At 43.0% G+C, this 13,926-nt stretch overlaps 1 protein-coding gene across 8 annotated transcripts in view; it reads right to left on the reverse strand.

Annotated features, from left to right (window-relative positions):
* The window catches only part of MYO5A (myosin VA), a 184,695-nt gene that overhangs the window by 88,774 nt on the left and 81,995 nt on the right, over positions 1 to 13,926 (reverse strand). For all 8 annotated transcript variants that reach the window (XM_085848710.1, XM_085848708.1, XM_085848711.1 and 5 more), the window contains 3 exons: positions 3,130 to 3,242; positions 2,581 to 2,846; positions 791 to 872 (listed from right to left, as the gene is read on the reverse strand). In XM_085848710.1, coding sequence (XP_085704836.1) covers positions 791 to 872; positions 2,581 to 2,846; positions 3,130 to 3,242 — 461 coding nt within the window. The remainder of the gene's footprint in view (positions 1 to 790; positions 873 to 2,580; positions 2,847 to 3,129; positions 3,243 to 13,926) is intronic.

Here is a 13,926-nt window from a genome sequence, read left to right on the forward strand (position 1 = left end):
TCTGAACAAATAACTCATAATGTTTGGAAACCAGTTTCAAATTGCTTACATACAAGGCACCTATCACCTATGGAAAGTCAACACTGCCTTTCAAAATGTCCACCTTTTGTTGCCTTCTAGCCTGGAATTAAATCAGACTTTTTCCAACTTTACTTGCACATCGTAACCCACAACTTCCAAGTGAAAAACAAATTGTACAAATTTCAGAAAATTAATATAAAATGCAAATATCTTGGTTGGATGAATATTCAGTTGGAACAGTTGGAACAATATCCAAGGAACAGTTGATTTTATTCTGAAATAATCAAAATCACTACAATTTAACACAGGTGGAGGCCAATTAACTTGGTGTGATATTTTGAAGGTGATTTGTTACACCTGAACTAATTTAAAATTGCAATTTCATGTAAGGGGGGTGGACACCTATCCAACCAAGATATTCTCGTTTTGTATTTTCAATTAAACTTCTGAAATTTGTAGAATTTGTTTTCACTTGGAAGTTGTGGGTTACGGTATGTAAATAAAAGGTAGAAGAGTCTGATTTAATGCAATTTAATTCCAGGCTATAAGACAACAAAAGGTGAAAATTTTGAAAGGGGGTGTACACTTTATGTCAGCACTGTATTTTGAATTCCAAGGACATCGGTAGATAATGCACAAATACATAAAGTACACAAAGTATATGTCTTTGTTCTGTTTGCAATTTTTGTACAACCTTCAATATAAAGTGGTAGATCAATGTAGAAAATGCTAGTAATATTTTGTGTCGATAAAAAAGAAAACGACTCACCATGTTAAACTGCTGCTGCAACTTTTCATTTGCATAGTTTATGCAAAATTGCTCAAAGCTGTTGACTTCAAAGGTTTCAAACCTGTGTCACAAACAGGGAAATTAAATGGCATCCTTTGTCATTGTAAGACCGTTTACATGGTGCATGCCTCGGATGGCTCAGAACGTGTCAGTCCGACAATAAATATCACCATCTTGGTGTAAATAGCTAATCATGTGAGATCAATGATGAACCATGTTAGGGAACTTGCAGGGATAAATAAATAAATAAATAATTCCAAAGCATTCTTTTGAACAATGATTAAAAACAAAAAACTTTAAAAGGATCAGTAAAATGCTGGACACTAACTTTGAAACCACAAAATAAATAAATCACAAAAAAATATCTGAACCTTGCTGTAAAACAGCATACAGAAGGAGAGGAAATTGAGAAAAGTGTGAAAAAACAAAATGTAATGGTTGAGCACCAAGGGAGTCAAAACTTTTGTCCTCCTTGAAATGCAAGCTGTCAGAAGAAGGCAGAATTAGGTGACAAGTGCACGACATGGCCAAAAGTATGCAGACAACCCTTCTAATGAGTGGATTCGGCTCTTTCAGCCACACACATTGCTGACAGGTGTATAAAATCAAGCACACAGCCATGCAATCTCCATAGACAAACATTGGCAGTAGAATGGGCTGAAGCTCATTGACTTTCAACGTGGCTCCGTCATAGGATGACACCTTTCCAACAAGTCAGTTTGTCAAATTTCTGCCCTGCAAGAGCTTTCCTGGTCAACTGTAAGTACTGTTATTGTGATGTGGGAATGTCTATGAGCAACAACAGTTCAGCCACAAAGTGGTATGCCACAGAAGTCCACAGAACGGGACTGCCAAGTGGTGAAGCGTGTTGCACGGAAAAATATTTTATCGTCGGTTGCAACACTCACTACTGAGTTTCAAACTGCCTCTGGAAGTAACGTCAGCACAAACACTGTTCGCCAAGAGCTTCATGAACTGGGTTTCTATGGCCGAGCAGCGACACACAAGCTTAAGATCACCATGCACAATGCCAAGGGTCGGCTGGAGTGGTGTAAAGCTCACCGCCATTGGACTCTGGAGCAGTGGAAACGTGTTCTCTGGAGTGATGAATCGCACTTCATCATCTGGCAGTCCGACGGACAAATCTGGGTTTGGCGGATGCCAGGAGAACACTACCTGTCCAAATGCATAGTACCAGCTGTAAAGTTTGGTGGAGGAGGAATAATGGTCTGGGGATGTTTTTCATGGTTCAGGCTCAGCCCCTTAATTCCAGTGAAGAGAAATCTTAAAACTACAGCATACAATGACATTCTAGACATTTCTGTGCTTCTAACTTTGTGGCAACAGTTTGGGGAAGGCCCTTTCCTGTTTCAGCATGACAATGCCCCCATGCACAAAGTGAGGCCCATACAGAAATGGTTTGCCGAGATCCTTGTGGAAGAACTTGACTGGCCTGTGCAGAGCCCCAACCTCAACTCCATCGAACACCTTTGGGATGAATTGGAACGCCGACTGTGAGCCAGACATAATCGCCCAACATCAGTGCCCGACCTCACTAATGGTCTTGCAGCTGAATGGAAGCAAATCCCCGTGGCAATGTTCCAACATCTGGTGGAAAGCCTTCCCAGAAAAGTGGAGGCTGTTATAGCAACAAAGGGGGGACCAACTCCATATTAATGCCCATGATTTTGGAATGAGATGGTGGACGAGCAGGTGTCCACATACTTTTGGCCATGTAGTGTGTTTGCTGCCCAATATGTGCCACTTACCCATAGATATCGAGGACACCAATGAAGGATTTCTGTTTGTCAGTGGTATGCAGGGCTTGATTGATATGTTGAACTAGCCAAGAGAAGAGCTGCGCATAGACGTGCTTGGCCAGGGCGTCACGTGCATTCACAGCTTGCTCACAGCCCATTGGCTTCACATATGTCTCGCTCGCCGTCACTATCTTGCGGTGACAAAGCCAACGGGTCATCTCCTGCATCTCAAGGCCCAGCAGCTGGCAGAAGAACGCTAAATGGCGATCACTCTCCTATATTTGCACACATGCAAGCAATAATGTCAAAAAAATAATAATAATTAAATATTTACAATTGAGCAAAATATTTTGAAACAAACAATTTTTAAAATCTTGTGTTAAATAAAGCAGACTCGAGAAGGCTATCAATGTGGGGACCTGGCAGGCATGCACACCCATGCAAGGGCTACCCACACGCCAAACAGCGCAGGGGCTGCCAACTGCCCAGGAGTTTATGACTGCTAATCCAACTGCCCAGGAGCCCACCAATAGCAATTAGCTTGCACAAATTACTCACAGCAATAAAACAGCTTTCCGAGTCACGATCCTTGCTTTGGAAAGCAACGTTTCCCAAATGCAGAATAGCCGCAATGACCCGAAATATGGCCAGCTGGTTGTCGTCCTTTATTCCTGGTCCAAGTGAGAGAAAACATATTGCAACATTACTTAACAAGCAACAATAATAAAAAACGTACATTGCAAACAAATTGAAAAACAATTGAGCAAGAATGGTCGCTTGATGAACAATCTGTCTTTATTTCTGATTTTTTTTTGAACGTCATAAAATGATTTTTTTTTAAAGAACATTGTCTTTCCCCAAAAGAGAGGATTCTGCAGCCAATATGACAACAACAAAGTCTAGTGGTGGTTTCACATGGTGCATTCCTCGGATTTGGAAACATGTCCCATTATACTTAGAATGACTTACGAAGCACAATACCATCCAGGAACAATTGGTTCAATTAGACTTGTACCAACAACACTTGTGTACCTCATCTTCAGTGCTGAAGCTGCAAAACACCTTAATCGAACTAGCAAGTTGCCCATGCCCGCATAGGATTCTAAAATGGGTTAGGGGACATGATGACAGCAAAAATGCATATGGAATCTTCTGTCATTGAGCCGGCAAGATGGGAACAATAATTTACATAGATTATTGTAACATCTGATGCAATTTAAATGCTCTAATGGCAGTGAGGTGCTCCATTTGAAACTGTTTGTTCGATATATGTAGCTTTTTGATGCCCAAGGTGCATAATAAAAATTTGTATTGGTGTCAAAGGTCGTATAGTGGTGTCACCACAGGGCAAGTGTACGCGTCTAGTGTTGTAGTAAAGTAAGTTATGGTTTACCATTCCTTGCTTTTAGCTACAGCTGCTGGATATCTCTGTGAGCGAAAAGAAGGCTGAGTGTGCAAGTCCTTCCTTCCGGTACCTAGCCTCTACCCTCGCCAAGACTTCCAGACTACCTCCTCATGGTACACCATGGTAGCAGTGCTCTTGAGGGAACTGGCTAAATGTCTGGAGGATCTCGGAGCAGGTTGGTACCCTTGTGGTGTCGCGTGCATGGTCGTTTGGTGTGAGGACATGCTTAAGCACTCACCAACCCAACTAAGATAAACTTACTTCTCAGGGTGAGTTTTCAAATGCCAAATTAAATTTGACACCATTGAGAAACCATCAGATATTTTTGCACTACATATTAGGCACGCAGCACTTCTTTTTATGACCAAATTCTCAAATTTTTTTTAAATGACAGGACTTTGAAATGAGACTTGGGGAACATCTGTCACCATCATTAATAAATTTAAACCACACAAGTGAAACATACAAGCAAGCCTGGTGATCGGCCATCAGTGCATGCATGTATTGTCAGGAAGGAACGGTTAAGGAGATTTTAATAATTTACTTGCAAATTTATTATGTACGTAAAAATGAAATGTAAAACTAATTAACTTCAATTGTTATCTTTTAAGACAAGCCTGGTGTTGGCTTAGTGGTTAGGGTGGTGGCTTGGGATCCCAGGGTCCTGAGTTCAAGCCCCGTTGGCTGCTGAATTAACACCAGGGGGTTGACTCAACCTGTCATCCATCTGAGGTCGGCGAAGTGAGTACCAGTGTACTGGTCCCGGTGTATGCCCCGGTTAGAATAGGTATACCATATCCCTGTGTCGTAAGAGGCGACCAGGGTTGGCGTCAGGAAGGGCATCCGGCCATAAAACATTACCTCAAGAAAAAGCCTAACCCCTGCACAGCAGGGAAAATGGCTGTAAAAACGGTCATTTATTGTTATCTTTTAATATACTATACTTTTTAATGTTTGCCTTTTTAAAATATTAGTCATGATATAATTTACTATTATCGACGAAGTTGAAATAATACAAGTCAACCGACGTTTCAATCATCACAAAATCAATTTGATCAGGTTTGGATGTGCACGGGGTTACCAATTAGGGGCAAAGTTTCCCTGACTCAGCAAGAATATTCATGGTTGGAATAAAGTTGTTTCCCATGTTAGCAAGACTGGTACTTGCTACTTGAATATGATGTCCTCTGTGCTGTCTGGAGAGTGGATGCTCCCTTTAACCTAAGTGGAGAGGGGTATGCGATCCGGCCCGCCATAAGCGCTGCACATGTACACATACACAGTGTGTCATCATTGACCGAACCGTGCATGCCCCCCCCCCCACTGAAAATAATTTCCAATTTATTTTAAACACCATTACATATTCAATGTTTATTCAATGATTATTTTCCGAAAATTTTCATGTCATTATAAACTTAAGTCACAAGTAAGTCACGAGTCGGAGTCTCGAATACAATTTGTCAAGTCTGAATCAAGTCGTAACTCGCAAAATTTTGCGACTCAAGTCGCCAACTCTGCTCGACACTGTACGTATATACAAAAAAATAATAATAATAAATAAATTTGTGTTGCCCCCACTGCCCTACTGTCAGTTGGTCACCTTTTTACTCTCTGTCATCAAATTATTCCCTGATGTCACATATTTGAGATGCACGTGCATTTCAAAATTCTGGGTGGTATTCGAATGCACAAGAATCCTAGCTATGCAACAAAACAAAATAAGTAATGAGATAAGACTTTGCCCAAAATCTGATAGCTTGTATTGTTCAGCTGCTTCATCGTAATCCTGGAAAAAATAAATAAATAAATTTTAAAAATCAAGTGAAGACAGAAAAAACTGAAACCATCATTATTTAACACCTGCTCCATGTTTTGCTTATAAACAGGTTTGGTAACACTTGCAACCACCACACCGTCACATATTTGAGATGCACATGCATTTCAAAATTCTGGGTGGTGATCCAATGCACAAGAATTCTCGCGATGCAACAAAACAAAATAAGTAACGAGATAAGACTTTGTCCAAAATCTGATAGCTTGTATTGTTCAGCTGCTTCATCTTAATCCTGGTAAAAATAAATAAATATATTTTAAAAATCAAGTGAAGACAGCATGTTTATTGGGGAAAAATGCAAAATATGTCATTTGCCTTCAAAGGCAATCGAGTCTATATTTACAATGGCCCAGAAGATTTTGCGAAAAGGTGAGTATTTATACAAGAAACTCCACAACAGTACACAAAGGATTACTTCTATCAGTACCTGTCTTCAATCGCAGTTGGTACATACATACGGTGGAGCGTCTTCAAAACGCAAATGGTGGGACATGCCACGCAGCTATGTTTATAGCACGAATATTGGGACATATCACAAAGCTAGGTTTATAGTGCAAATGGTGGGACAAATGGTGGGAGCGTGGTTAAAAAATAAAAATAAAAACTATGTGCTTGCGAAAAACCGTGAAGCACAAGGCCACGAATGGAGAAGCAAGTCATGCGCACAGCTCGTGGAAGATATGGTTTTTGCACCCGCAAAATCGCAATGCACAGGGCCGCCAATGTGGAAGCACGTTGCATTTTATCAACCGCGAATATGTCAGGTCCGTGAAGAGCGAATCCACAAATGTCTGGGTCCAACAATATGCTAACATCATGCTTATCTGCTCTGCCATCTCCTTCAATAGTGTTTTTTTTTTTTTTAAGTTTTATCTTCTTTCCTTAAATACAAGAAAGACACTAACTAATGTGAAAAACACCAACTTCGCAACGAATGTCAGCAGATGGAACACCAAGTTCAATGTCTTTCCGAGGAACAAGATACACAACACATACACACTGACAAATCACTCTGCCTGTAAACCACTGGGATGACAGTTTATAGCTGGGCTAGGATTCAGACCCAGGGTAGACAGGTGAGTGCACATATCATCCTGCCAGCCCTCACCAGATGGTACTAAATTGGAAAGAAAATTATTATTTCATAAAATACAAAATTTTGTCAAAAAACGGTTGTTAGAGACAAAATGGATCTGACTTTTTCTTAAAAGGGGATTCATAATTGTCAGATTAAGCGGGTGTGAGAGTTAAGCTTTTGTTTATCATTGGAGCGTGCATATTTCATTTGTTACTCGTTTTGGGGGACTGAAATGGTAAGTGTCATGTTAAAACTTGGTGTGACAGTAGATCTCGCGATGACGTCACGGCTGACATTTTTTCAGGCTTCCGATACCTCAAAATTTTCAGTTCCAGATCCAGATCCAGCCTATCATTGGCATACAAAATGTAAACTGTTCAGCCTGGCAGAGGTATGCATTCTACCAGTACCATTCTAGTTATTAAAAGCATTTATTTATTGCTCCGTCCCATGTCCTTACTGCTTTTGTAATAATTTATCGCATATTATTTAAGTGTGAGGCATGATATAATCAACCGTTTGACAATATGTGGAACTAATCAGAATATGCAAATTCAAATTCGACATATTGTTTAGTGTCAGAGCAATGAACATGTGACATTCGCTGCGTCAGTCAGGCTCCTTTTGCTCGACATCAAATGCAATTCTTAAACGTGCCGATTCATGAAATGTTTCAACCTGTGATATTTAATCATTTATTGATTAAAGCTGGCAGCAGAAGCTTGATGGGGTCGTCGTCTGTGGAAGACACGATCTTGCTCGTCGAGCGTTGCTGGAATAGATATGCTATAAAAAAAAATAAAAAAATAAAAAACAACCACTCGACACTGATCGTTCAGAGTATCTGATGCTCAGGAAAGAGTCGTATTCAATCACCTCAATAACATCAAATTACATCACCTTTCCCCAGAAAGTTAAAATAAATTCCCAACAAACAACCATATCATGAGTACAAGATACACATTTGCTATATGTTGATTGGCAATCAAATTCAGCAGAGGATGAATCGGAAACTAACCAACACACACGGTCACCGAAAAAAACAGTTAATGACAAGACCTGTAGAAACCGTCTCATTTCTCCCTCCACTTGAGAGACCGACACAAAAATGGAGCGTGAACAAGCGAGCACCCAATAAAGTTGTTTTGACAAAAGACTAGCGCAGCTCAAATTGATAGATTTCAGCATTTCACTGGGAAATGGACATCTACATTACTCGGCTTGCATTCATTGGTTTCTGATGACACGAGTTTGTAAAAATAAAAATAAAAATAAAACGTAATTTCTGACTACCTTGTTGTCCCATCAGCAAAACAAGCTATTTTATATGCATCTGATAACAATTACTGATTGAAGGTATGAAAGTAATGCCATCTAAATAAAGGCTCGCATCGTGGCGGTGTCGTGCTTTAGAGTTAGACAGTCTGATATAACACATACACTCATGTGCTTCAATTCTCAATTTTCCCTCAAATGTACAGCTTAAAAGATAGACTTGCTTGGCTGCTATGCCAGTAGTAGCCCAAGATAGTATCTTTAAGTAAAAAATAAAATAAACTTTCAGTGACAAATGGGAGAATCTGGAGGACGAGTTGATCCACATATCTTAGAAGATGACATTTATCTCTGCTATTACCATAGCAGCACATAATGAAGAAAGGAACCTTGTTGGAGTATGAGGGAGCGTGTGGAGAGATGTACTGTACAGCAAGTACATACATTTTTTTATCATGACAGTGTCTGTGCTTCAAGAATGATAATTTTTTTTTAAAAAGAATACAATATCAGTCTTAAGTATCAATGTTATATATAAACGGGAAAAACAATGCACATAAATGGCTTCAGAACTGACACCTTATCATGAACAGTCAATTGTGCAGATGCACGTCTTTGCACAAAGCACTTGCATTAAAACACCAACTATAGTAGTGGTTCTCAACTGGTGGTCCATGGTCACTTTTTCGGTGGTCCACAGGAACATTGTCCAAAGTCACACGGTGTGAGCAGGTGCTGCCGTCCAGCTGTTTTACATCGTGTTCACAAGCATGCAGCGCGTCATCCATAGTGTTGCCGGTAACTTCCATCTGAGAGGGTTGCACTGCGTACCATAATTCCACAATGTGTTATTTGTTTCAAAGTCTTGGGAATTGACTCAATGAAGCCGGCTAAGCTGAAACTCTATCTTGAAAAGTGTCACCAAAACTTGTTTAAAAAGGGTGAAGATTATTTTGAGTGGTGGTTATGAGCTCTGAAGCGGCAGCACCTTGACTCAACAGGCACATTCTACGAAAACACAAGCAATGCAGCACGCGCTTCCTACATTATTGCATACAAAGTTGCACAGGCCAAGATGCCTCATGCCAGTGTTGAGCATGTTGTGCTCCCCTGTGCTAAAGAGATGGTATGACTTGTTTTTGGTGAGAAAGCAGCAAGGAAGCTGAATGATATATCTGTCTCTGACACAGTATCAAGACGTACAAGCGAGATGGCACAGAACATCAGTGAACAAGTTGTGGATGAAATAAAGAAGTCACCATCGTTTGCCATACAATTGGATGAATCGACTGATGTCGCATTGTGCTCTCAGTTATTGGTGTTCACACAATACAAGGTTGAGGGAGACTTCAAAGACAACTTTCTTTTTTGTAAGACTCTTGACACTACCACAAAGGCTCAGGATGTGTTGGAAATTAACAATTTTTGAAGTACATGGGCTGGATCGGGTAAATTTTGTGGGTGTCACCACTGATGATTCACCTGCCATGCTGGGCTCAAGATCGGGCTTCCAAACGTTGGTGAAACAGTACGCCCCAATGGTAGCTGGAATTAATTGGGTCATTCATAAGGAAGCTTTGGTGTCAAAAACATTGCCTGATCAACTGAACACCTTTTTCAAAGGGTTGGTGAAGATGGTGAATTACATTAAATCATCGGCTCTGAATACCAGGCTGTTCAAAAGATTTTGCCTGGATATGGGTTTCGACTTTGCTGTGTCGCTGTTCTACACTTCTTTACAGTGGTTGTCAGCAGAGAACGTACTAAACAGAGTTTTTAAATTGAGAGAGGAGTTGGATATATTTCTCAAAGCTTAAGGGAAAGAAGAATTCTGAAATGAGCTGCGCAGTCAAATTTAGAACTTACGAATCTTGCCTATTTTTTAAGAATCTTCAACAAAATGAATCTTCAGCTGCAATGGAAAAGTCAAATCTGTTCTCTCACCAAAGCATCATCAAGGCTTTTCTTGACAAATTGGAACTCTGGATCATAACCTGACCGTTGTCAGGTCAGGCCAGATTATATCTGTGACTTTCTATAGGTATCATGTAAACCTGTACTAACTTGTTCCATGGTCGGGTTGTCGGCGACTAAACCATCTCCCACATGAGGTTTTTTGGTGAGGAGGGTGTTTGGATATGGACACCCAGCAGGATTAAAAAAAAAACTGTCAAAGGGCAGAGGAGCTCCTTGTGAGCCAACGGCCATCCATATCTAATGCCTAACTGTGTCTGCGGACGTCCTCCTGCAGTTGGGTTACTTATCATTAGGTTGGTGGTGGCAGGATTTGCACTCAGGCCACCGTAAAATCCTTCATTCCGCAAAACACAAAAACGCAAAGAAATCTGAAAACCCACTCCATGAGAACACCTACTGTGCAGCTTCCCTTCCCTTCCCTTCGCAGGACAGCTCACCGGATTACGGGATTGGGGCAAAGCCTTCGGGACCCCCAATCTTTGATGATAGGAGAGAAACCACAGGGTAACATTCCCAGGTCAGATTGCGGGAGAGTGCGTCGGGGTGGTGCTGAGATGTCATCCACCAGACGACGGTCTCCTTGGGTTAACCTGAGGTGGTCCCTTCGGGTGGGTGCCTGAAATGTCCTATCCCTAAAAGAGGATGATCACCTGTCTCTGTTATCATCTGAGCTCAAGCGTTTGGACATCGGTATTGCAGCACTCTAAGGTTCAGAGACCTGATTGCGGTGAGATCATGGTGGGTGGTTACACCTACTATTGGTCTGGTCACTCTGATGGTTACCATGCCCAAGGAATTGCTGTAGCTGTGTCCAATAAGCTGACTCCAATGATAATTGAGGAACCACCGGTCAATGAGCGTATTATGAGACGAAGGATTCGTCACTCCTTGGGTGTCATTTAACTGGTCTCTGTTTATGCTCTGACTGAGGTGAGTGATCTCACCGTGAAGGATGCATTCTAGCCCACGCTCGAGTCTGTGGTTGATCAGTGCCCCAGGCGAGATGCACTTCTAGTCTTGCGGGATTTCAATGCATCGACTGGAACTGATAGGGATGGTTATGAAACATGTGTTGGCCCCCATGGGTCAGGAACTATGAACCAGAATAGCACTAAGTTCCTTGACTTTGCAAGAAGTCATGGACTTAGGGTGGCCGGTTCATGGTTTCAGCGCCCACAAGCTCATTGGTATTCTTCGTATTCCAAGAATACCAAATTCCAATGATATTCCAATAGACTTGGTATACCAATGCTGGCGGTGTGGCAAAGGAGATTGACCATATCCTCGTTGATGGTCGCTGGATGATGATCCAGAACTGCGGGGTCTACCAGAGTGCTCAGTTCCTCAATACTGACCACCGGCTTGTTGTAGCAACTCTGAACTTGCACCTTAAATCCAGGAGAATGGTACCATCCCAGCCTGGACTGGATGCTGGCAAGCCCAAGGAGGAGAGGGTAGCTGAGGAGTTTGCGAACAAGTTGAGTGGAGATTTTGGGGGTCTGGGTGCTTTGGGAGGTCCTGTAGAGTTGTGGAGTGCCTTCAAGAACACCGTCCTTGATGTTGCCGGTGGATGTCTTGGAACTCACCAGAGGGCAAAGAAGAATTTTGTCTCTCAAGGGACACTGGATACCATTGACCAGTGAATGGCAGAATGGCAGAGCTGAGCTGTTCAGGGAGCTGAGGAGTAAAACTGTACGTGCGCCAAGGGTGGACAAGGAGGCCTATGTGCGAGGAATCTGTGAGGGGATAGAGAATCACCTGTGGTCAAGTGATTCTCGTAGGGGAATTCGCGCATTAGGTTCATCCAAGCCCATCCCTCGGAGTACTGCAGTTAGAGCGAAGGGTGGTAGGCTCTTGACAGAGGAGTCCGAAGTGAAGGCCCGCTTACTTTGAGCGGTTGTCCTCGGCTGATCCACGAGCTGTCGAGTTGTATGTCAGGAGTGTTGCTATCCCTATAGCTGACCCTCCAATCAACTGTGGTCCACCTTTGTTTGTGGAAACACAGGCTGCGGTGAACCAGTTTTGTGGACAAGTTGGGTGTGTGACGAGGATGAACTGATTAGATTTTGGTGAAGATCCGGATCCGGATCCGGCGACTGGAATTTTAAAAGTGATTATTCACCATTATAGCCTCGGCTGGATTCTTCATCACCATCCCAGCCAAGCCTGGATGTTGGCAAGCTCAAGGACGAGAGGGTAACTGAGGAGTTTGCAAAAAGGTTGAGTGGGGATTTGGGGGGGGGGGTCTGTGTGCTTTGGGGAATTCTGAAAAGTTGTGGAGTGCCTTCAAGACCACCATTCTTTATGTTGCCGGTGGATGTCTTGGAACTCACTGTGGGGTGAAGAACAATTTTATCTCTCAAAGGAGACGAGATACCATTGACCAGATTCATAGGGCCAAGCTTAATGGCATAGCTGCGCTGTTCAGGGAACTGAGACGTTAAAGTGTACATGCGCTAAGGGTGGACAAGGAGGCCCATGTGTGAGGAATCTGTGAGGGGGTAGAGCATCACCTGTGGTCAAGTGATTCTTGTCCTGCTTACAGGGGAATTTGCGCATCGAGTTCCTCCAAGCCCATCCCTTGGTGTGCTGCAGTTAGTGTGCAGCGTGGTGGGCTCTCGACAGAGGAGTCCGAAGTGAAGTCCTGCTGGGCAAGTTATTTTGAGGGGCTGTACCAGGCTGATCCACCAGCTGTCAAGTTGGATGTCAGGGGTGTTGCTATCCCTATAGCTGACCCTCCAATCAACTGTGGTCCACCTTCGTTTGTGGAAACACAGGCTGCGGTGAACCGGTTGAAATTGGGTAAAGCTCCAGGGATCCGTGGCATCCATGCTGAACTTCTCAAGGCTGGTGGAAATGCTGCACTCGTGTCGTTGCATGCAGTTCTGTGCTCTGCCTGGAACACAGGCATCATCCCAACTGACTGGAAGAGGGGCCATGTTGTCCCTCTCTGTAAAAGGGAATGGTGATCGCCAAGACTGCAACAACTACCGAGGGTTGACGCTGCTCTCAGTGCCAGGCAAGGTCTTTGCTCGGATAATTCTTGATAGGGTTTGCCGCCATCTGCTTGAGCACCAGCGTCCAGAGGAGTCAGGCTTTACACCAAAGAGGTCAACGGTTGACCATATCCTTAATCTTCAGGTCCTCACCAAACGCAGACGAGAGTTTCGGCAGGGGCTGCTTGCAGCCAATGTTGATCTCTGTAAAGCGTTCGATTCAGTGAATTGGGATGCCCTCTGGAGGATTCTTGGTCTTCGTGGGGTGCCACGAAAACAGATCTATCTGATGCCTGAACTCTACTCTGGTACTGAGAGTGCTGTGAGATGTGGTAGTACCATCTCTGACTTATTTCCAGTTGTTGCTGGAGTTCGTCAGGGATGTGTGCTGGCCCCCACACTTTTCAGCACTTGTATGGACTGGATTCTAGGGAGGATGTCGGAGAGATCAAGCTGCGGTGCATCGTTTGAGAATGTCAAGATCTCTGACCTTGATTTCGCAGATGATGCAGTCATCTTTGCGGTGACTTTAGATATCCTTTTGGGGGCCCTCGAGGTGCTGAATGAGGAGTCTGTGCCGCTGGGATTACAGGTTTCCTGGATCAAAACTAAGATCCAGGCTTTCAATAACATCTTGGATGCTGCTGTCCTGTCTGTGCCCGTTTGTGGTGAGGATGTTGAGGTCGTGGAGAGATTCACTTACCTTGGCAGTGATATTCATGTCTCTGCCTGCTGTGAGTCAGAAGTCAATAGACGCCTGGGTCGGGCCTGGGGAGTCATGGATTCACTG

The sequence above is a fragment of the Eptatretus burgeri genome, chromosome 12 (assembly GCF_056783735.1).
Source record: "Eptatretus burgeri isolate ZD-2024b chromosome 12, Ebu_testis_v1, whole genome shotgun sequence".
Lineage (NCBI taxonomy): Eukaryota > Metazoa > Chordata > Myxini > Myxiniformes > Myxinidae > Eptatretus > Eptatretus burgeri.